The 25384-nt window shown below is 38.6% G+C and overlaps 1 protein-coding gene across 4 annotated transcripts in view; it reads left to right on the top strand.

Annotated features, from left to right (window-relative positions):
• Positions 1-25384, top strand: part of MAP7 (microtubule associated protein 7) — a 165679-nt gene that overhangs the window by 117744 nt on the left and 22551 nt on the right. For 3 of the 4 annotated variants that reach the window (XM_007190921.3, XM_007190919.3, XM_007190922.3), the window contains 5 exons: positions 8886-9049; positions 9853-9970; positions 13614-13724; positions 19210-19323; positions 24091-24242. In XM_007190921.3, coding sequence (XP_007190983.1) covers positions 8886-9049; positions 9853-9970; positions 13614-13724; positions 19210-19323; positions 24091-24242 — 659 coding nt within the window. The remainder of the gene's footprint in view (positions 1-8885; positions 9050-9852; positions 9971-13613; positions 13725-19209; positions 19324-24090; positions 24243-25384) is intronic. The other variant, XM_007190920.2, reaches the window with a different exon arrangement.

Consider the following 25384-nt stretch of genomic DNA (forward strand, 5'->3'; position numbering starts at 1 on the left):
GTCAGTATCTAAGCATGTATATATTTTATTTGTTTGTTGTCTGTCTGCTTTCACTGGAATATAGGCTTAATAAAAGAAAGGACTTGTGTCATTTTTAAATTTCTATAGCCTAGTACCTAGAATAGTGCCTGGCACATAGTTGATGTCTAACAATTGTTGGTTGAATGGTAAATGAATAGTAAATCTGTATGTTTCAATATAAGTAGAGGTGAATGCAGCAGGTATACTGCAAATTAGTTAGACATTACCAAATTATCAGGTAATACCCACCCTTATAATAGTCCACTCAAACAAGTCTGAAATTCTTATTCTTAAGCATTTTCTCAGTTAGACGAACGAGGATACAAAGCTAATCTATAGAATAGTTGTGCCTTAAAACTGCTTGATCTTCATATATGCTATGAAACTAATAGTCCTACAATATGTTGACAAATTCAAAGGACTATCTAAGGAATATTTAGCAGACGAATAGTCTTCTGTGTTTAGGAAGATATAAGGTTTCCCTTTTTGAAGGTGATGCAGATTAAAGTTTGAAGTATTGATGCGAATGGAGTCACATTCCCAGCTGGGGGCTTTCTGAGAGTCTATAAAATCATGGAAGCTTATCAGAGAATTGTATGATTGACTCATAGCTCATGAAGAAAAAATAAACTTAATCAAATCTCTCATTCAGTTCATTCATATTGGGTTTTATAGCTAAGTTCGAAGCTGTACAGGAGATCTATCATAATGTATTATATCAGAAATAACAATAAGATAATATGAAAAGGATTTTGACCTTCAATTAAACTATTTTTGCACTGTTTCTCAGATAATTTCACCAGACTTCCTTGCCCTTCCAGTCACAGCTTTTCTGCTTTGCTTCCCTCCCCACCCTTCTTACTCAGTGTGTGTTGTCACCTCGGGCAGCAGTATTAATAAGAGTGCAGTCAAGAGATAAATGATCATTGTAAAGCAATTATACTCCAATAAAGATGTTTGAAAAAAAAAAAAAGAGATAAATGATCATTTCAACCTGGCTTAGAATGTTCATCTCAAAAATGTTGATAGAGAGGTTAGAATTAATTAGTAAACAACCAGTGATGACATACTCTGATTAGCATCATAAGTGAAACTGTCCCTGGTTTTACATTTCACATTATTATCATTGATAGATAGTCATTGGTTTTAATAAGACTATCCACACACCAAAAAAACAAAAACAGACTTTGGGAAAGTCTTTCTAATCCAAATTTCTACTGGATAAAACTTTGACAGATTTGTGGTCAACCATGGCATCTGCTCTCCTAAAGTTGTCACTTAATGAATAAAGTGTACAAAAGCTCCCAAGGCCTCCAGGCAGGTTATGAACAACCCAAAGGATCTGAGTACATGTTAGTGGGAGGAATTCGGACAGGAGCACATACCAAAGCACTGCATCATGAGTCAGGCTCAGGACTGGAAAGAATAAATGCTTGTTGCGGGATGGATTAGATAACTCAGAGGCTGAAGCTTTGACATAAGGTGAATCATTGTGACTAAGCAGCCATTGATTATTTCTCCCAAGTTGATTTTGCCTTTAAAGCTGACAATTAAAAGGTCTTAAAGCCTTAAAAGTAAATGGTCTTTTAAATAGACGATGACGAAGGCCAAGAGTGACATTAGAAGATCAGGATCTTCACATTGGATGAACACCTTGTCCCAATCTAGAGGAGGAACTTTAGTCATGGGGAGGTGTTCCAAATTCTGCCTTTTAGCATAAAGGTTCCTCGTTTTCTTCTAGAGTCAGACAGTCCAGAGTTTGGATTCCAGTTCCACCACTGACTAACTTTGAGACATCAGGCAGGTTACTTCACTTCTCTGTGAATAAGTTTAATAAAATAAGTTTAATAGCAGTGTCTACCTCACTGGCAGCTATGAAGGTACTGCCTGTAAATCACTTGGTGTCAGCATAAAGAACAGAGCACACCTCACCGTGATGATGGTGGTGATAAAGATGAAGATGGCAGGTCATGTGACCCCAGAGGCTGATTCTAGATGCCTGGGATTGGAGAAACCTAATGCTTCTGAGCTACAGGGAGACAAAGATAGAGGGGTGTTTGTGCTTCTGGTCTAGTAGGCTGGGGCTCAGTAAGACAGCCAGGGAAGAGGATGGCAACATTCTATGAGGAGTGAAAGTGGATTAGGGTCAAGGCAGTAACAAAAAGATTCCAAGGACAACCAGTGCTCTGTGTGCTTTAGCAAAACTCCGTTTATTTTAGCTGAGGCTAAACCCTCCTTTAAGCCTAGCTCTGAAGATAAGAAGTCCTGGCACAGTATTGCTTTCCTATCTCAAAAGAAAGGGTCTAGATATTTCACAAGTATAAGCACCTCAGCTCTGTCCCAGCACCTCAGTCCCATTAGTCTACCACTATGTCAAGGGAAGGAGGCAAAGTAGGAAGTCCCCTCGGGCAGGAGACACAAGTGTTGTGGGTATCTGCAGGGTCATCCTTATTACCAGGCAGTTCTCCAGTGTAATATTCAAATGAGAGGAAAGTAGAAACACAGTTTAAATGACTTGTTGAGAAGGCTTTGAATTAACACTAAGGCTCAATGTAAATCACTTTGCTTGGAAGTCATATAATCCTTTATCTCCTTAGCTCATTTATTCATCATACTTACTTTTATCATCTGCTAAACTAGACACAGTTTTATATGGGGAAGAACTCAGTAAGAGCAGAGTAGTTAACGATCTAGAGTACAGGTAGGAGTCTGAAGGAGCTATGGGAGTGACTTTGCCACCAGAGGAAGGGCCATTTGACCCAGGACTTGAAACATGGTTGAAGTTTGCCAGGTGGGAAGAGGTGTTTGGGGCAGGGAGTAGCATGTAAAAATGTACATGATTATACGGTCAGTCTAAGGAGTTGAACTGGGGAACAATGGGGAACCAACAGGTTTTCAAGCAGGACTGTGACATCAGGTTTGTTTGCGGTCGGGGGGGGGGGGGAAGATATCTCTGAGAACAGTATGAAGGATGGATGTGAAGAGGAGATAGACTAAACACCAGGAATAAGAAGGGAATGAGGGCTTAAATACAGTAGAGTCGAAAGGATGGGAGAGGAGACACTGAATTCTGATGTAAAATGATGGAGCCAGTTGTGGAAGTGTGGAGTTAGGTTGGAGCATCCATGAGGGTGAAATTGAGAATGACCTCGAGGGGTCTAACTTTGCAAACCATTAGGAGGTCATGTATCTGCTCTCAGAACGTAGAAGGCAGAGCAGGTTCTGGTTTGAGGTAGGGATGAATATGCAGATATAAGTAAGGTTATGTGATGGATCTGACCAGGAATTCAAGTGGAAATTTTAGGCAGGAAGTTGTGAATATGGAGGAAATAGTATGTGGTAACAGTACAGGCTTTGGAATCAGAGCTGATTTAATATTTCACTCTACCTCTTTTAGACCATGTGATTCTGGGAGAGCTATTTATCTCCTTTGGGTTTTTTTTCTTCATGTGATTTTTACTACCAGACAAAATGGGATTATTATTCCCACATTTATTACAATTTTGTTTTCATTTGCCTGATAGCTATTTGTTCATTCATTATTTTTTTTGACACTTTGTTTTAGGTTTGTTTCTTTTAAACTACGTAACTGGGTGTTTTGTGTTTTGGCCTGGTCTAAAAGTCTCAATCTTAACTAATAGGTTTAGTTTTATTCCTTTTAGCTTAGTTTTATTCCTTTTAGCTTAGTTTTATTCCTTTTAAACTTTGGGTTTTTTCCCTTTTTCTGGTAGGGGTAGGGTTGGTGGTGTAGAGGTGTAGGCATTGGTTTGATGCAAGTACTGTTTATTCCATGATTCCCCGTGTTAATTTAGAAGTTGTGCTATAATTTTCCATACTATTAGTGGTTACCTTTTCATTCCCATTTCTTCATTATTAAATAAAATTAATTAGTATTTCCTACACAGATGCTCTTATTTTTCATTCCACAGCCCCCCTTCCCAGTGTTGATTAACCAAGTTAAGCTGTTTTTTTTTTAAATTAAGATTTAGCACAAAAAAAAGAAAATCAGTGTTTTCATACCAACATAAAAATGAAATTTATTTGAATGTAAGTAATCACAATAATTATTGAGATAAAGCACAAAAATTAAATTTTTAGCCCTCAAAATCAAAACAGGAAGAAACCTAATTGTAATCCCTCATATGTCCTCAAAGGTAAAAACAACTGAGTAATGGGAGTGAATTGAAAAAGATCTTGGAGAACATTTTGTACACACTCTCTAACTTAGAAGTCAAAAGGGGTTAGCTAATTGTTCCAAGGTCAAACAGAATTAGCGGCAGAATCAAGATCCAAACTCAGATATTATCACTTGTCGTTTTCTGACTTTTCATGATATTACTGGCTGTTCTGGTAGCCAGTGTTACCAGTAACCTATTCATATCCTTCCATATCCTAGCATGAACCTAAGCTGTGTGTGTTTCAGAGGTTAAGTGTTAACATTGCTCTGTTCTCTGAGTGTCATTATTTTCTTTCCCTCAGATGGTAGTGGAACACGTTCTTCACCCACACTGATGTAAGCCTGCTCAGAAGGACCAGGCTGGGCACTAGATGGTCGAATGTGACTGGGACGGGAGTTGACCCAGCCCACGAGTGCACCATCTGGTTCTCTGTCCTATCTGTGTTCTTCCGTTTAGCTGCCTTTTTTCTGTAGGGATAAGACAGGAGTTAGTATAACGATCATAAAGATTCACTCACTATAATTATCTACATGTACGGAGTCCCTACCACGTACCTGCCACTGCCCTAAGCACTTTATATGTTACCGCGAGCCCACCTGGCAGCCCTGTCAGGAAGATGGTTCGAGGAAACGAGACCACAGAAGTCACTGCTTGCTCAGTGACACATACTGGGGGGTGGCAGGAGTGGGGGGTGGACTCAGGTTCCTGTGAAGCCAGAGCTTCTACTCTATCCTATACCCTTTCATTTCAAACTCCTTTTAGTACACGAATCACCGTGTGTTTCTAAACAGAGTTCAAATTGATGGCGAATTTCCCCTTTGTGTGGCACTGACATACTGTTACAGTGTCATTGAAGAATAATCCTGGTGGCAGCAGCTCAGGGATGGGACTGGGTTGTTAAGGTCCAGGGGCCACAGTGGATTTTCATTTCATTTTTATATTATGATCTCAGAGTCCAGGAGAAAATGATAACTTCACAAAAGTAAAGGTTAATGATATTCATCACAGGTTCTTTTTTGGGACATGTTATTCTTTTATAGAGCTGCCTCTATGAAATTAGTGAATGTTAACGATTTAAATACTGAATGAGTTGTGTTTGTCTGTTCAGACTGCCATAACAGACTACCATAGATTGCATGGCTTAAACAACAGAACTTTATTTTCTTACAGTTCTGGAGGCTGGAAAGTTCAAGCCTATCAAGGCTCTGGTAGGCTTCAGTTTCTGATGAGAGCTCCTTTCCTGGCTTTCAGGTGGCCGCTCTGTTCTCACGTGGTCTCTCCTCTGAGCGTGAAGAGAGAGGGAGAGTGAGCTCTCTGATGTCTCTTTTTATAAGGACAGTAATCCTATTGGATTAGGTCCCTACCCTTATGACGTCATTTAACCGTGATTACCTCCTGAAGGCCCTATCTCCAAATACAGTCACATTGGGCATTAGGGCTTCAACATATGAATTGCAGGGGGAGGGGACACAATTCAGTCCATAGCAATTGTTGATTTTTTTTCTTGCGTTCAAAAGTCTCATTTCTTAATGAGAAAATACAAAACTTTGATATTATCTATCATCCACAGGGAATATTTTAAATAACTAAACCTCTTAGAATAAGTTAACTTTCAATTCTTATTAAAATATTGAAATATTTTATGTTATCCTTCAGTTTAAAAGATTGCATGGTCTGTACTTGGTAATAATCCTAGCAGTCAGCAGCATACTCTGCAATAATATGAAACTATTGTTTGCTATTTCACCATTGTTTGCCTGTTCTCTGTATGGCTGTTTAAAGATGACAGTTGTTTAAAAAGGCACTGCAATAGGATCTCCACGTCCTGGTAGAAAATTAGAAGTGGAACTCAGGAGTTTGATAAACAAATATTCTTCCTTTAAAAGATTATTTGGGATAAAACTAACTATTGTTGTACTAATGTCTAGCCCTGTTGTGATGGATAACACAATGTTAAGAGCTACCTTTAATTTTCTGAATTGGAATTATGATGATGACAAATCTGGCAATAATGGCTAATATTTACTGAATGCTTACTAAGTGCAGAGAACTATTCTAACTATGTTAGATGTAATGATTCTTTTAATCCTCACAGTAAACCCATGAGAAGTTCCTATATGTAGCCAAAATTTACCCTGACAGAAGTGAGGCATAAGGAAGTTAAGTAATTTGCCTAAGACCAGACAGTTATGGGTGAATGAGTCAAGAAGTAGTTCTCAATGAATCAGGAAGTAATTAGTAAGACCCTTGGTTGTGTACAAGTTGTGAAAAACACTATAGTGAGTGGGAAAAAAGTGGGAGGGCGAGTCCTTTGCTACAGAGAAATCCAAGTATAAGAAATGCTAAAGTTTGTGGTAGATGTCATAAGAGCAACAATGAGCCCTGAAGAGATGAAGCTTCTGGAGAAGACCTTAAGGGCAGTGTTCCTCCATATGCCATCAGTGGATCACTTGGGACCAGAATCACCTGGGAAGTTTGTTTGAAATGCAGATTACTGGGCCCCATCCTAGAAGTAGTAGAAATGAATGAGGGTTGGAGCCCAGCAATCTGTGTTTTTATGAGACTACTGCCTTAAAGGATGGATCTGTTTGGATAAAAAAAAGGATAGCAACTTTCCCAGCAAGGCAACCACAGGAGCAAAGAGATGGGGGAAGTATGGTTTGTTTAGGAGCTGCAGTAAGGAGAAAGGTCTCCAGGGAGAATGAAGAGGCCGTTTTGGAGAGCAATGCAGAACAAGACCAAATAAAGATATTAAGGCCAAGTTTAGATAGGACTTATTTCACTTAGCATAATATTCTCTAGGTCCATCCATGTTGTCACAAATGGCAAGATTTCATTATTTTTTATGGCTGAGTAATATTCCATGGCCTATGTATACCACATCTTCTTTATCCATTCATCTATTGATATAGACACTTAGGTTGCTTCCATATCTTGGCTATTGTGAATAATGCTATCTATTACTTTTAATATGTGTTCTCAGAGTATTTTTTTTTTATTTATTCAGTCATTCAGTAAATATTTATTGAGCACATACTATGTGCTTTTCTCTGAGTAAACTTTTAACTTGGGCCTGAGAATTTCTTTAAAACCATGGGCTTTTAACATTGGAAGGAAGGAAACTTGAAGATCAATTTCTTCATGTTTTAGGCAAGAGAAAACTGAAATCCAAATGAAATTGTCCAGGTCTCACAATGTGTTAGCAGCAGAGCTGCTGGGAAAACCCAGATCTCTATGTACCACCCTGAGTGATGTCAGAGGACAAACTTACTGTGGGTTTGTCCTCATCCTTTTCCTTCCATGAAAGTCAAGTCAGTTCAGATCTATTTCAGTAGATATGTCTCCTGAAATGAATAGCTCTGGAAAGATTTAATGGTAGCAGAAATATAGAACCTCTAATATCAAATATTTAGAGGAAACAAAATGTTCTGAATTTATTGTTTTTCCCTTAAAAAGTAACATTTTAATTGATATACCAGGTAGTGTCCTCCAGGTTTATGCTCGATATTTTGTTTGGACACTTTTGCCAACAATATTAATAACTCACATTAAAAATGTGTTTAGCTATCACGGCTGAAGGAAGCATCATATTTTTAAAAGTTTTGTGGGATTTATTTTTCCCTGAAATGAGGAAGGAGCATATATATGTGAAGAAGACAGGAAGCATTCCATCATTGAACCATATTTTTTGAGTTGTATATTTTCATTCAGTTTTTTTTTAAGTCTTACCTAAATAGATTATGAACTCTTCAGCCACAAAGTCAGCTGTTTATTTGATCCCTGACATCCTTTTACTGACTCAATGTGATATGCCTGTGAGGCATATCTTTCATCAACTATCAATCTTTGGAATTTTCTCCCAAATCCTTTTAACACTTACAGAAACAATGCTATGTTGAAGCAAATGAAGTCACACACTTTTTTTTGGTAAATTTTTTTTTAATATATTTATTTAATTAATTTATTTTTGGCTGCGTTGGGTCTTCGTTGCTGCGTGCGGGCTTTCTCTAGTTGCGGCAAGCGGGGGCTACTCTTCATTGCGGTGCGTGTGCTTCTCATTGCAGCGGCTTCTCTTGTTGCAGAGCACGGGCTCTAGGCGTGCAGTCTTCAGTAGTTGCGGCACGTGGGCTCAGTAGTCGTGGCTCATGGGCTCTAGAGTGCAGGCTCAGTAGTTGTGGCACACGGGCTTAGTTGCTCCGTGGCATGTGGGATCTTCCCAGGGCAGGACTCGAACCCGTGTCCCCTGCATTGGCAGGCGGATTCTTAACCACTGCACCACCAGGGAAGCCCAAGGCACGCACTTTTGATCTGGAGGATATCACATGTTTTAATGAGAGAGAGACAGATGGTACTGTGGGTTTGAGGGCATCACATCGCTATCAGCATTGAGATGTGATGCATGCACTCTTCTGCAATAATAATGTACCAAACTAGAGGGCTGTTCCAGTTCCCAAAGAGTAGAATTCAGTGCATCTTCTTTGGCCTCGTTGTTTGCATAGTACGTTACGCTAAAAATTTAACGGTAATATTTTTTTCCTGAAAATTTGAGAAAAGCAAAGGCCATGGTTGGTTAATTAAAACCAAAGACCCCATCCATGTTTGTTAAATGTGGACCGTTTCTACAGCCCTAACTGTTAAGTTTTTCAACCTGCCTGTGTTTGGTTTCCCTCATTTTTCTTCCTGAAGCTGCAAGAGAAATAATCTGGTTAGAGAGAGAAGAGCGGGCCAGGCAGCACTACGAAAAGCACCTGGAGGAGAGGAAGAAGAAGTTAGAAGAGCAGAGGCTGAAGGAGGAACGTAGGAGAGCTGCTGTGGAGGAGAAGCGAAGGCAGAGGCTCGAGGAGGACAAGGTGGGATGCTGCTCCGGGGGAAACGTGGGAGGCTCGTCTGTTTCAGAAGCGCAGCACGTTTACTGTGGAGCTTCCCGTTACGGCGCTGGGATGCACAGCAGGAATGTCTCAGAGGCAGCCGATTTACAGAGGCATGGTTTCTAGGGAGGTTGTGGTGTGGAAATCAGGTAGAGAATGGTATGATTGTCACTGTTGCCCCAGGACCTTTAAAAGCTCATTTCTCTGGTCTAGACCTATAACTTATTTATGTTTACTTCATCTATACTGAAGTCTTAAGACTACTCGCAGTAATTGGATTTCTGTAGGGCTTTACCATTTACAAACGTTTCCTCATAGATTGTCTCATTTAACTCTTACTCAATCCTTGAGTAAGTGTTGCCAGTTTTTGTGAAAATGGACATTTAGACTCAGAATAGGTAAGTTACAGAAAGTCATACAGTCCATTAAGTTGTGGGGTTGGGATTACCCACATCTGTAGATTCCAGATGCTGTTTTTAAAATACAGTACCACAGGCGTTTAAGCTAAGACCTGCACTACCAGGCTTATGTGAGTTGATGAAAGCATCACACTCCCAGTAGTAATAGTAACCGTCATTTATTTAAGTACCTGCTGTATGCCAAGCGCTTTATCAACTGGTACCTAATAATTTCAGCAACCCCCCACCCAGGTTGATATTACTCTCACCTTAAGGTGTAGGATTTAAGAAGTTTAAGTAGTACCTCTCACTCCACTCGGCCTTAAGTTGAAGACTCCTCAGACAGCCAGGTGAAATCTAATCATCAGCTCCTCTCTTCCCTTTAAGGAACGCCATGAAGCCGTTGTACGACGTACAATGGAAAGGAGCCAGAAGCCAAAACAGAAGCATAACCGGTGGTCATGGGGAGGTCCTCTCCACGGGAGCCCCAGTATCCACAGCGCAGGTAAACAGACAGTAACTGCTTTCAAAAATCACTATTTTTTTCTGGACAGTACAAGTCACAGTTGCTTTTTTATTCTGTGTTTGCAAAACAAAAATCCTGCGGAAATAATTAAGTTAACACTTAAACGATGCTTCTACTGTTTGAGGATAAGAGGGTGATGGAGGTAAGAAGATAAGGTTCCCTCCCTCCACACAGGCTGATTTTCTCATCCTTTACAAAATTCTTTAAAGAAATGGAAATCTATGCAATGTTTCTAAACAACTACTTTCAACTCTACATTATTTTAAGTAATTCATTTGCATAGGGGTTTCAGGATTATGGAATAGGTTAACCAGTTTCGTCTTTTTCTCTGGAAGAACCATAGCAATATTGACAATCAGAATCAATACTATGAGCTTATGTATTCTGACCCTAAAGTATATGCAACACTAAGGCTCTTCAAGAGAAAATACAGATTTCTGAAGCTAGAAATAGTAGATGTCCAAGCAAATGGATGTTCCCTTGTTCTTGAATTGACATAAAATCATACTGAAATTTGGATTTAGTGAAAGGCTTTATTTTTGTACTGTAAATTCAATGCACCTTGAATTTTATATAGTGTGTCAGTTCTTTTTCATTTGTGTGAGTCTAATAAGCTTTTTTTTTTTTTTTTAATTTACTTTGAAAAATCATTGTCTTGCATTCTGTCCCCAGGTGGTTTTGTTGAGTCATCATTCACCTTTCTCGATTTAGCAGGACTGGACCACCACTTCACAACTTTTGGTGGTACTAGAAAACGTGGTACAGACATCCTTGTGATTTGCTGATTGCCTGACCTGTAGCTAGCACCTCAGACCTAGGGCCAGTTCATCAATAGCTGAACCATCACCACCTTAGTCATAATGCATGCTTAATATCCTGTTGCATAGACCTAGATCTGGGACGTGGCACAGTGTTTCTCAAGTGTTGATAATATGACTCAGGTGACTTAAAGGTATTGAAATAAAGTAATTACATGTGCTATGTTTACTTTCTTTTTAAATGATCATTTTGGATAAAACCTTAAAAAAATGTTTTTTCATTAATAAATCATCAGGGGTCAAAGTACATCCAGTGTGGCTTTATCCACCCGACCGCCCCATCAGTACAGCTGTTGCCACTTTCAGTTTTAATTTGAATAACTATGGATTTTCGTTTGCTTTATTCTCTTTCATTCCTAACATTCAGTGTATCTTCAATAACCCCTGCATTTAAAAAGATCTAAAAGCATGTTGCCACAACTTTGCAGTGAACCAAATTTGAAAGCATGTTTTTTTCCCTTGGCTCTTCATGACCCAGTGGTATTTGCTGTGGGGCACGTATCAAATCTGTGGTCATAAGGATCATTTACATGTGATATTTCATTCTAGGGATAATTTTGCATATTCCATGCAAAAAAGCTGTCATGGTATATACTTTTATAACCTTACTTATTTTTCTTTTACCTGGCTTCATGTTTTACATGTGCACGTTACACATGTAAACCTGTTACAGATTTTCAAACATTTTTGAGGGGAACTCAAGTTACTTAGCTTTACTTCTTGCTTCCACACTCAGTTCAATATATGACCTTTGTTATCGCCACTCAGAGCAAGAGAAACCAGCGTTGTATTTGTGAGCTGTTGGATAAAATCCTTTTTTATAAGGTTTGTGAATTAGAGAAAATTGCTCTTATACTGGAACAGAGTAGTTTGAAAATAATGGGAATTTGCCAAAATTCTCAAAGGTCAGAATGATCTGCTGAGATCTTGAGAGCAGTGACCAGGTCTCGCTCATTTTGAGTACCCCTTACTTCACAGCAATGCCCAACTTGTGGTAGGTACAACAAACAAGTCCTAAAAGTTGAATTTAATCCAGATTAAATCAGTGTGTTGTCTCACTGCTCCCACATCAGCTCGCACTGCTTTGTAAAATTGTATACGTTTTAAACCGATTCTTCATAAATCCTTTTGTGGATCTGTGTTTTGTTCAGAGAGGAAAAGAAAAAGATTAAAAATTCTTATATGTTAAGTAATATAAATACGTATTATATCTCCATAATTTTAATGATGCATGATAGGCCTGCATGCAGACACAGTTTCCCCCCAACTGAAGCTTAACATATAAAGCAATATCAGAAAATGTATTGCTATAAGATCTCCTGGAAATGACTTTCATTTTCCTTCCTTGTGCCCTTGAACCTTACATTTTATCATTAAGATGTTCCTTTTGACATTTTACCCTAAATCTTTTCTTTGTTAGGATTGCCCTAAGAGCCCATCAGTTAAGTGTAAATTTGAGTCAACAGAAATGATGTTTGGTTATTTTCCTTTTAATAATTAAATTGCTTCATGTAAGTCAAGGATACGTCAATAAATAAAAAGTTTTTTAATTAAATTGCTTCAACCGTAAAGATGAGTCCCTGTAGAAGACAGGAATGTCTGATGTTGGTGGAAGACTTGCTTATCCCCTGCACACTGTAAATAATGGCCCAAAATGGTTATTGTGTGGGGGAAATTTTAACATTTTTACCACCAGGGTTAGTTAGACCAGTGGGAACGGGGTTTGAAGGCCTCTCTCACGAGGACTATTTTGTTTTGTTTTCGGTTTTAGAAGAAGCTAACCATAGAAAATAAAATAAAATATGGCAAAACCCCTTTAACTTTGGCTATTATAGGTCAGAAAAACTCCCTGCATCCTACGTAAATATAATGATGAGATTTTTAGACTTTTCCTTATACGCAGTTTTATTCAGGGAACGTGATTTACGCTAGTGAGTGTGGTTATAGCTTAGTTCCACTGTACAGAGCGCAAACTATCAGAGCTGATTTTTGGCTTTTATACAGCTATTATTTCTCTTCTGACTTGAACTTTAAGAATTACCCTAAAATTATCCAACAGCAATAAGAATATTATTAATAAACTTAAAGAGAAAGAATTCTGATTTTCTTTGCATTGCCACCAGTTTTGTTAGGCAAGTTTGTGGGCTGATTCTACATCTGTAAACCACACTAAACTCTGTGTTATAGGCACAGAGGTGTGGTTATTAGTATACTTTTAAAAAAGTGCTCTGGGGCCATCCTTTCCACACCTAAAGTGTTTCTTTTTCTTTCTTTTTAATCTGTTTTTCTATAATGAACTTTAATGCCCTGGGTAAAATGACTCTACAAGCAAAGGTATCAGCAGACGCACGGAACCTGGTGTTCTTTTGATTCTAGTGTTTGCATTCTAGCTTACCAGCACTATTACTACCCCATTGTTCACACTTTGGGAAATTATGAAGGCGTTCACTTTTATGGGCCCTTTTTTGCTCCACGGTCCCCTTCCATTATTTTCGTTGCCCTCTGCTGCCTTTCCTTTGGTCTTCCTACATTTGCTGTATTATAACAATATGCTTGAATTTCCCTAGCTGACTAACTGGTGAGCTGAATAGTTATTTTATATTTTTATTTTCCTATAAGAAAAATGAGTATTATTTCTAGCCTTTAAGTTACCTTTAAAATGTCCACTTAGAAAACTGTGCTATAGTAAAGATCTAGTCATAGAGCTGAAAGCATCCAATCCTAGTTTTTCCTGCCATCAGTGAACTAGGAAATTGCAATCCTGCATGCTGGCTGTCAATTAGCATTATCTCCATTTGTTTTAGATCCAGACAGGCGGTCAGTTTCCACCATGAATCTTTCGAAACATGTTGATCCCGTCATTAGCAAGCGGCTCTCCTCTTCATCTGCAACTTTACTAAATTCTCCAGATAGAGGTACAGTCAAAAGGAAAACAAAAAAAGTGTTCTGTTATTTCCTTAATGCTTTTTTTTTTCTGGATGTTTACAGATAAAAATAAGCATCTGAAGTTGCTTTCCCTACGTTTCTTAAATAGGAAGAAAAAAACTTCCGAGTAAAAAAGCAATAAACGTCTGAGCAGCATTTTCCTTGCGACAAGAACGGTTCTCATTTTAGAACTTGGCTGAATGATTGCATTTAGCAGTGATGAAAGCGGTGCTTCTCTCAAGTTTTTAGTACATGAGTTTACAGCTCCAGAAATCACCCACTTATCTACCAACATGCAAATAATCTTTGTTATGAACATTTATTTCACTTCAATCAGATTGTCTTTGACTTTTCATCTGTACTTGGGGAATTCCAGGCTTTAACTTTCTAAAAGACCTTTTTAAATGATTCATGTTGATAGATTTCATTTTGCTAATTTATTTCTCCTTTAACCAAACCTTTCTTACTGCATTTCTTGTGTGTGCGTGACTGGTTTTCTGGTGTCCATTCATTTAAAGGGATTTGGCCTAACTTCAAGAATATCATTATTTAAGCCTCCTAAAAATTTCAATATTCATAGTCCTCCAATTAACATTTTATTTGAATTTTGAGTTTTATTCATCCCATGGATTTACAGTACATGAATGTTGAGTTACTTATAATATGAAAGTTTTATTTTATATATTTATGTATCATAGAATGAAAAATCAAGCTTTTAAGATAAGCTACTTGTTTTACATAACTAAAATGATTTTAAATTTAAAAAAACCAAAGAATTATTGTGCAATATAAAAACACATACTCTTTGAAAGTAACAAACTGTGGTTACTTTGAGTGCTTTATTAAGAAACTGATTGGTTTTGAAGTGTTTATAGTCTTTAAAAAGAATATAATGTGTGCATGTTCTATATGTGTGTATGTGTATTTGTATATTTTGTATTGTATAAAAGTTATGGTGTCATTGTTATGTACAATATAATGCGTTGATGTTATAATTAATCTCTTAAAGCAGTAAATGAACAACTGCCTATTCTTGCCTTTTAACCTAAATCATTTTTTTTAACCTAGTTTGCCTAAATCATTGATATTAGACATGTAGTCAAATTAACGGCCTTTTATATGTTAGAGAAAAGTATTATGAATTGAAGTTCCTTTCATAAGTAGCCTTTATTTTCAAACCAATTCCCTTAAAATAACGTAAAATATAGCATGCTGTTCGCAACAGTTGTGTGTTCATCTTTTCTTTGGAGTTGGTCACTTAGCACTTGAATTTTATATTTTTGTGAACGTGGGTCTAAGACAAACTATAACTGGGACTCACGGAAGTTTTCAGTTAAACCTTGGCTTATTGCCTCCTACAATCCCATAGCCGAAACTGGGGCAAGGTTGGGGGTAGGCAGATGGGCAATAAACCAAACAGAGTACTATGCACACTTCTGTGGATTGACAGTTCTGTGTCAACTAGAAATAAGATGTTTTGTAGACTCTGCATAACAGTATCTGATTGGATATTCTTAAGTAATTGGATCTTAGAACTGGGAAAAATTTGTTGGTTGGCTCATCTGCTTCAGTTGGGGTAATAGAGTCCCTAAGAGGTGAAGGGCCTGACTTCATATCCTACAAGTTAATCGCTGGAGAAGAGGGACTAGAACAGAGATCACCAGCCCCCAACCCACGTTGTTGCTGCGCTGCATTTGTAGTTCTCTCCTTCATGGATGTCCTTCCTCACATCAATCCTGACTCCACGCACTCTTCCTTTGGGTGAGGTTAAGGGTCAGGGGCAGTTCAATAAGCAGTTCATAGCTGGGGCCAGGAAATTGCCCCTTGAATCATGGTGCAGGCCTATAAAACCCAATGCTAAGCTGGACTAAAAGGATAAGGGGGAGAGCACTAAATTTACGGGTTTCATGTCTCCTCCCCCCTTATCAAAAGAACTGTGAACCAGTTCTGGTCTAACTGACGAGGTAAGCCTGGAAGAAAGATCCGCTTCATCCAGGGGCTCCCGTGTGGTCCAGGAAGCAAATTTTTTTTTTTTTTTTTTTTTTTTAAGTTAGGCAGAAGCCTAGCACAGTGAGAGGGCTCTGTCTTTTAATGAGAATAGAAATCTTCTGCATTTGCACTTCTCTAATTTAGAGATTTAAGTAATTTAGTTAGTATAATTTCTTTTCTGCTATCTATTTTTTAAATTGGATTATGCTTTATTATCAAAGTAGAGAGCATTCTTGTCAAATTATTAGAGGCTTTTACAGTCTGCTCATAGAGAGTGTACACCATTACTAGATTGTTTGAGCTTTCTCAGCCCTATAGCACAGGCCTTAAAGCTGATATTAAATTGAAGCTCTGATACTATTAAAGTTGACATTCAGCTGGAATGCTCTGCTGGTTATTCAAAATGCTGGAATATTTCCATACCAGTTGGTAAATCTCCACTTCCCCGAGCTGTGCTTCCCCAGGCCCTACAGAGTGTTATCTACTAGCTCTACTAGTAGAGCTCTACTGGTGCCTTGCCCCACCAGTTTTTAAATATTTTGATCATCACACCTGAATATAGTGTCACATAAACTGATAAGATGCCCGAGTTAAAGGAAACCCCTGATTACCAAAGATTTCTGTAATCACTGCAACAGAGGGAATATTGCTTCTGGAAATTTTTGCATTAGAAATGTGTATTGCATATTATCTTAAACTTCCTGCTTAACCAGCTTTTTTCTCAAGGAAGAAGAATAGGGCATTTGAAAAAAGTAAGAAGGAAATTGGCTACTCTTTGCTGAAAATTAGTTCATACATTTTTTTCCCAGAATCTAGATTAGAGGACATGGTGGAGGACCTAAAGCTGAATCCTGCCCACGTGTTCTGTTTGACCGGAGCAGGGGTTTTTTGTTCCTGTTTTAGATCTAATTAATTGCCATCATATTAAAAAATGTAAGATTTCATAGAACATTTAGGTCAGGATGTGGCAACACTTGCCTGATTTCTGCCTGGCACCCATCATCTGGAACTGAATAGTGATTTCCTGCTTGGGAAGGAACAGGGTAGCACAAATGTCTCTAATGTTTAGTTGCCTCCTTGGACCAGATGGTCTTTTATGGGAATTGTCACTATCTCATTTTAAGTGCTTAAGTAGGATCAATACTATAGTTGTTTCATGAGAATTAATACCTTTCCTTCGGGAGCTAATCATCTCAAGATCAGGCCCCTCTAGGTTAAAAAAAAAAAAACAAAAACAATAAAGTAACTCTCCTGTACTAACCTTTACTAAAAAGTTACGGAAGAGATCTATTTCTCTCTTGCTTAGAGCATAGTTACGAATGTGGTAGAAGTGGAAACGTTTCTCCTCGCAAAATCTTTCATTCACAGTTCCAAAGTTATAAAACAAATCTCTTTGGATTTGCTTTAAACACCAGTCAAAGAGGGTGTTTAATGATCTTCATTTGAGGCAGATTCTTTGGTTGATGCCTTAAAGACCAACAGAAATAAAGTAATTGAGCTTCTCAATCAAGGGGAAAAAAAGACATGGCTTTTCATTGATAAACCATCTCTGCAGTTCTAAGCCAGTCATCCTACAGAGTTTATCTAAGAAAAGGAAGCATTCACTTCTTCTTCCCTTTATCATCTACTGAAAATACAATTCTGTTGAAGATTTTAATTTAATCCTAATCACTTTTCCCACTGATTTAATTCTCTGAATGTATTCTAATTTTAGGTTAGCCTATATTCTGCTGTTGTTACACATACACACACACACACACACACACACACTGCCATACTATAGTTTATAATAACACTTATCCTACTGTGCATTCTACTAACTGTGTAACTATTACAATAGTTTTTATAACAGATCTTTTTATTTGTCAGCAGATTTAATTTAACCGTGAAGACTCTCCCAATAAACAGAAAATCTAATAAAGAATTCACTAATTCTTAAATTCACCAGCACCTTGATCAAAATAGCTACTCTTTTAAAATAAAGTCCGATAATTAAGGTACTTATTGGAGATTGGTACTTCCTTTCAAATAGGAGCAGATATTTTCTACAACAGCCTTTAACATCGGATGGCTTCTATTAACTAAAACTAATTTCCTAGAATTCAGAAGTCATTTCTTTAAAATATAACATATATAAAAAATTATTATAAGGACAGTTGCTCCAGAGACCAGAGGACTTGCACCTGCTGTTTATGGTCAGAACAGAAGTGGCCTTGTCCGGTTTAGACAGTTTGAAAGACTTTTATAAGCGACTTGGAAGTGTATTCTAAAATAGAGATACAGCCCTCCCTCAGTATCCACAGAGGGTTGGTTCCAGGAGCCGCCGCAGATACCCAAATCCTCAGATGCTCAAGTTCCATAGTGAGCCCTCCGCATCTGCGGGTTCTGCATCCGTGGACACCGAGGGCCAACTGTATATTTATTGGGAAATATAAAATGTGGAAAAATCCACATATAAGTCGAGCTGCGCAGTTCAAACCTGTATTGTTCAAGGGTCAAGTGTATATGCTCACTTTATTTTAGTGATATTTGTAGGATTTTGCAAGCTTCTTTCCTGATATCTTTGGAAAGTAGCTTCTATATTTTCATGGACCATCACTGGAAGCTAACAGTATAAGCAAAGTAATTAATTTATAATTAGCATGCATTTCCTAACAGTGGTCTTGCGAAGCCCCAGTACAATTTGGGACTCCACTTCATTGCATCATTTTAAATTTATTTTCTTGATTCTTCACACACCCACTAGTAATTTCTGACATTATGATTATATTGGATTTTGGCTTTTCTATCTTAATTTTATCTTCAGCTTTACCCTTATCCTCCATCAGAATTTTTATGTTGTTGCCAAACCAGGGACCTGAAAGAACTTGCTTGCTGAATGAGAAAGTCAAAAGAAAAACTTTCAGAACTTTGCATGAGTCCTCTTTCATTTTATTATATCTAATTTCCCCCAGTTGCCCAAGTAGCAATTCATGGAGATGTAGCAAAATTTAATGGAGACCTTTTCTCTATTCACATATTTCCAGTCTTGCATTAAGCTGGCAAAGCCTTTGTTGAAGTTGACATTCAGGGTACTTAGGACGCCTTTTGGCTGAGGTGTGTGCCGTCTCCTCACCGCCCGTCCTGATGAGGGCAGATGGGTTCGACAGACTCAGAGATACATGCCAAACCTGCTGGAAATGGTTCTTCTGTTTTGTTACCTGTTGGATCCATAGGAGGGTGGTTAGCAAAATCTGTGTCCATAAAACTAATACAGAACCTGCCACAAACTTAACATCTTGAAGAGAGGCACCTTATGGAATAGCTGCTCCTTTGAGCGGAGTCCCTCCCGCCCTGACTCTCCACCAGCTCCCTCACCGGACAGCCTGGTCTCTGTCGAGGTCTCTCTCGAGGGCCCGGCGTGTGGGAGCGATAGGGGCGATGCCTTGCACCCCCTCGCCCCTGGAAAGAATGCTTCTAACATCTCACTTATGTGGTGACGTTTAGCTCGCCGCCTGCAGCTCAGCCCATGGGAGAGCAGCGTGGTTAACAGATTGCTGACGCCCACACATTCGTTCCTGGCCAGAAGTAAAAGCACAGCTGCCTTGTCTGGAGATACAGGTAAAACTGTCAAGGTGCAACTTTCTCCGTGAGGTAAAGTCCTCCTTTAGAAGCATCTCTAAGCCGCCCATTTTCATCTAATCCCATCTCAATTTTTCCCATCGTGTGCTTCTCCTCCTCCCGGTGGAATGGCGTTGGAAATGTGTCTCTTGGTGTTGGTTTCATGCCCCTGGTATTGTTTCCTCTGAGCATCCGTCTTAGTGTCTTATCTGGACACCAGATGCCAGGCAGGTAAAGGACGCCCCTCCCTGTGATCAGATGGCTTCAGAGGCTTCTGTCTGTTCATAGTGTTACCAGAAAATCCTATCCCTTACCCACCTTTCTTTCTGCCCCTGCATCTGAGCAGATGATCAAAGGTAGAAATAATTTAATATCTAATACTAATTTGTGGACCTGGGGATAAGCTCAAAGCACAAGCCGATTTAAGCATAGCGTTTCATAATGTAGCTGTGGACTAGTCACTTATCCTCCCTGGGCTAGTCTTTTATATGTAATCGAGGAATAGTACCCTTTGAAAACTCTATAAAGAGTTGTGGAGAAGGCTAGTTACAGTGTTCTTATTTGTTACATACTTTGAAAATATGTAAAATGTGCCAAGTACTAGTTATTATAATTAGTTATAACTCCTCTACTTTTTTGAAATATAAAACACCCCTGAATGAGCCAATTAGTTTAACGAGAAGTTAGTATAGAGTCTACATCTAGCTGGAAAGAAAAATACATATTAGGCTTTTGGCAGTGTCTCTCTCATGGTGAGTTAATTTTGACTTTCCCAAATATCTTTGGGCACAATTGGTGTATCTATGTAACCAGCCCTCATCTTTGGCACGTGGGAAATTGCATAGCCTCTTCATAAAGCTCCCTTTAAAAAGGCTTTGCCTCTGCAAGCCTCTTCATGTTCATTAGCCCTCTTTTTTAATAATAATTCTTGGTGGTTTCATGATATCTTTCATCCATGGTGCCCAATGAGCTAGTATCAACCCGAATTCTCACAGTACCCCTGGGAGGCAGTCAAGAAAGCAAGTGCAGGCATTCCCACCACCTGCCTGTGGAAAACAAGAGATTGACAATAAGTGACTTATATCAGAGGCACTTAGAAAATTGGTGGACTAGATCTTAAACGTGCTTCTATCCTCGGCACCCTCGTGATGCTCTCTCTACCATTGTGCGTTCAACTAGCTGGACCACAGTGATCTGTGTTTTCTATAAAGTAACTCTGTCAATTGTCACATTGCATCTGAGATTTTTCTGAAGGAAAAACTACAGTTTATTTCAAGATACTTTATTTTTATGTCCATTTTGTCATACTTTCATGTAAGTCATGAAAGCTTTTCTTTATGTCCAGCTAATTGAAAAACCTTTAAAACTGCTTTTCAGTCCTAATTCATAGGATCTAAATAGTTTAAGGTTCTCATGCTTCTGAACCTCCACGTTGTATGTTGTTTCATACTAAAGGACTGCCTCACAGCTAAAAAATTGTCTTTCTTTGCTATTTCTGTCATCACTAACTCTTGTCAATTCTTTCACTCTTCCTCTAGTCTCTTCCAACACCATTTCCTCATTTTCCACCCATTCGACTTGCCCAGCTTCCCACCTTCCTTCGTTGTTATGCTCAACCAAGGTGCTTTTTAATCTGCTAACTGGCTCTTCTTTACTTTGCAACTTTTCCATTCTCCTTTTCACAAATTGATACATTTTTGTAATGTATTTTAGTGTGAAGCAATGCATACATAGCCTTTACTTGAGTTGCCTGTTTTATTAATACATTCCTTAGATCATTGTTACCTATTATTGCATTGATAACAGCTTATGTTTAATGAACCAAAACTGTTATGTTTAGAAATTTCCATTTGAAATTATTCATGTAAACGTCTCTTACACTTACCTCCTCAAAAACGTTTTTCCCATCACTTTTATTTTTCCATCTGCTCTCCTTGATTATTTTTTCTTGTCTTCCCATTTTAGTGTCGTCCCTTGAGTTTACCTCATATCCAGTTGCCATTGGCGAGAGGATGATCTACATCCAGAGCCAGGGTTACAGTAGCAGATCAAAACAGCCATCCTTACTCCTAGGGTGTTTGGTGATTGCAAATTCCCAGAACAAGTAATAAGAGCAGTTGAAAATTGGAAATCAGAGTCTCATATGTTTCATTGTGACCACTGCTTTGGGTTGATTTTTTTCTTGCCCATTTTTAAAAATACATTCAAGATACATGTGATTATTAGAACTCAGGATTAAATGAGTTAACACATGTAAAATGTTTCGAATAGTACCTGCACGTAGTAGGCACTCAATAAATGTTGTTATTATTCTACTATGTAATTATTCTCTCTGCTGCACTCTAGCCACTAGAGTGCATTAGAACTGCATTATCTTTTCTCTGCAGCCATTATTTCACATAGAAAATCCTGAGTACGTTAAATTAATGCACTCTTGCTACAAAGAGTAAAAAGGAATACAGATATTGTGGAAGGCTTTCTCAAAGACATTTCCATAAAAGAAATTTTATGTTTAATAAAACTACTTTGGGATATGAAGGGCACTCTAGGAGGGAAAAAACAACAACAATCATATATTGCTCTTCCTATTTCTTCAGAAGGGCAAGATTATTAGAATAATTGATTTAAAGGTTTCAGGTTTTTCCATAGTTGCTGTTAAGAACGGCGATGAATCCCATGAAATGTAGTATCCTTAGGATTAGCCAGACGATGTTTCTTGAAGAATTAAATTTGAGGATTTTTGTATGGACTACATTAGGTAGGTTTAAGGATGTTTTTTCCTTTCCTTCACATTAACTCAGCACTGTAATAAAGAATGAACCAGAGGCATGATGAGATTGGTTTACGTCCCCGGTGGTCTCAGGAAGTGCTCCAAGGAAGTGCTCCACAGATACCCCTGAAATTATTACTTTCCACTAGAGGGAAAAGAAATCATATTTCTGTGCTTCATTCCTTTTTCAGTGTCAGACCCATGGCCTCAGAGCAGGGCTGTCATCTAGGGTTTCTTGATCCTTGGGCAGTTAATGGCCTCTGGCTGTGCCCTGGGCTGTGTGTGCCTCTCTTAGTCATTAATCCCACAGAAGTGCCTTGTGCCAGGATGTTCTTCTTTAAAGGCATTTGATTGGCTTGGAAGAGGTTTGCTTTAATGAATTCTTTCTTTGTCTGGGAAGGGCAAATGCTTTGTTGTGGCACTTGAGAAAAGGTTGTTTTCAGACAGTTTTCCCTGTGATCACAATAAGCCAAATGAGAAGAGGGTCTCCTTCTTCACAGCACAAAGGAAACTTCCTTCACGATTAAGGTCTGAGGTAAAGCTTTATGTCAGTTTGGAAGTAAGACATATACCTTTTAAGGAGAACTGAGGGAATGCAAAGTGTTTCACCTTATCCAAGAAATAAGGGTTCTGTTTTCAGATGATGGGAGAAGAGAGTGCAGTTTCCAATCGATTCACCGCTTTGACCATTCAGTGATAACCAGAAGATACTGCAAGGCATTTAATGAAAGAGAACACAGGAATAAAGATGCAATCTGATGGACTTTCTGTCTATAGACTAAACCAAAAAAGCACTTAAAAATTTTTAACTATAATTCTGAAATTGAGATTACCTTGAATTTGTCCTGTTAACTTTTGAGTTTTTAATTTATTAATACTATTATATTCAGTTGATGTAACAGTCTCTTTAAAGGGTTGCTACAATGGCTAGGGTTGGGTAAAGTCATTTTATAACGTGGTCCAAATACATATCATTCCCCTCAGTAATGTTTAATTGTCTTATTTTTTGCTGGAAAACAAGATTTCTGGATGAGATCTGAAAATGAACCTTGGAACATTAGTACCCACATGTTTGATACCTATGCAGTGTTCTGTGAATTTCTTTAAACCCACTGTTACTCAGAATCACTTGATTAATGATAATGTTCCTTTGAAGGTGAATGGTCAGAAGCTACGTGGTTTTCAAAAAAATATTTCCATCTTGAGTAAAACTGCAACAGCTGTTCGTGATTCAACTTTATTTTTGGCAATTCTAACATATTTATGTTCCCTTCACCGTTTTAAATGATGACATCCCATTTCCCGATACGTTCTGCTGCTTGTTATGAACCATCAAATGCCTTGGCTTTTGGGGAAAACCCAGAAGCATGCATTTGATTTGCCTTTAAGTAGATAAAACATTTACAGAATTTTTTTTTCTGGAAATTATTATTCTTATAACAAGTCTTAATACCTGATAAGACTTGGTCATTTAACATTCTAAAAATTCAGTTGCTTTTTTTCCCCAGTGGTTGTTGAATTTTACTCCCCAAATAATTGCAGTGTATCTTGCTTGCCTGCTTGCTCACTTGCTGTCTTTCCACTGTTTGTTCCATCTTAAAGCTATTAGGAAAAATCTAATTATAAACAATCCTTATCTTAAAATTATCTGTCACTAATGTAGCATTTTACCAGAACCATCTGTTTATGGGACTATAAGACCATTGCTCTCTGTAATTATTGGCTTACATCTATATCTTTAATAAGTATTTAAATAGCCAAATAGTTTATATATTCCAGATTTTTCCTTCGGACATGCCCTCCTTTTGGACACACTGTAAACTAATAGGACCGTGAGGAGAGTTGAGTGTGATGGTTCTGGACACCTTTAGGTAATAACATCTTCTCCCCACTTTTCTCTCTATCTCCGCTTTGCTCCTTTTCCTGATCCTGCTTTTGGCTTTCCTTCAACCGCTCCTCTGGCACTCTTGTGTGTAAAACAATCACCTGCACCCTAGTTATCCCCATGTGTCCTCGTTCAGCATCTTGCAGCCCCATCAACATCATGCCCTACAAAGCTGCACACTCTAGAAATCCGATGGAGCGACCAAAATTCTTTGTAACACCACCGGAGGGCTCCACGCGAAGGAGGACTGTTCACGGCACAGCGGTGAGTAGCTGTTGGGAGCAGCCTGGCGAGTCTGCACTGTTTCCGTGCGTAGCGGACACCGCCTCGAGGTGCAGTGAGGATGTAAGCCAGGCGATGGTGACATCCGTCCTCCCATCCGTCCCACCAGTCTTGAATCTGGCTGGCTGAGTGGTGCTGTCCTGACACTTCCTCCCCACTTGGGGATTCTGCTCCCCCCTCTGAAAATCTGAATTTGAAGATGAAAATTGTTCTTTGTTCAAGCGTGTCTGAGTGGCTGAACTGCCATATGGGTGCCTCCATGCAAATAAGTGCAATGCCAACATACTTTATTTTTGAAAGTAAGGAAACCTTTGAAGGGGAAATGGGCCTGGACTGCTGCCTTGGCATTTTATTCCAACCCTGTCCAGAAGCTGGCTGCACTCTAAATGTGGTTCACTAAAAAGCAAGATAAAGAATTTTTGTCTGTTTAGCTAATCCGTGTCAAGGCCCAGGTCTTAAAATATAGTGACAAAGTATTGAAAACACTAGTTATTCACTAAGTAATTCTTGAAAGGCTGTTGGGCTGTGTTATAGACTCACAGTTTGCAAGTGAAGAATATAATTTGTACCTGTTGTTTCTGACAAGGTGGCTGAACTAACATTAATTTTCACCATGCTATAAATGCAATGAGGTCACTTGTATGTCTCCAAGAATCTTTCTTCTTCTTTGTTTTATTTAAACTGTGTGTTATTTGGTGGCCATTGAAATGTATAGACATTGTTCTGTGGTCTTCAGACGTTGTACTTTAGTCTTAAAGGACTCCCCAGTCCACCAGAAGATCTTGTTGCCCCTCTCTCATGGCAATAGCATGACCCATGAAAGGCTGGAACAATTTTTTTCAATCCTAACTTCTCAGAGCAATTCAGATTTATAAAGCTGACGAACACCTAAAAGGATTTTGCTTAGACCTTTGAGGATAATTCAAGGGTTGTGAGAGCTTGATGGCTTTGCCTACAGGCAGTTTTCTTTCAAGCCCTTCAGGCTTTCAGGAGTCAACGTTTAATTCATGATTGAGTCAGACCTCCAGCCCTTCAAGCCAGAAGTGAAACTACCTTTGAGGTCTGGGAAGTCTTCCATCATTAGCACTTTGGTGCCTCAGAGATCCTAGCTGTGGACAAATAGC

Source organism: Balaenoptera acutorostrata, chromosome 14 (genome assembly GCF_949987535.1).
Source record: "Balaenoptera acutorostrata chromosome 14, mBalAcu1.1, whole genome shotgun sequence".
In the NCBI taxonomy this organism is placed as follows: Eukaryota; Metazoa; Chordata; class Mammalia; order Artiodactyla; family Balaenopteridae; genus Balaenoptera; species Balaenoptera acutorostrata.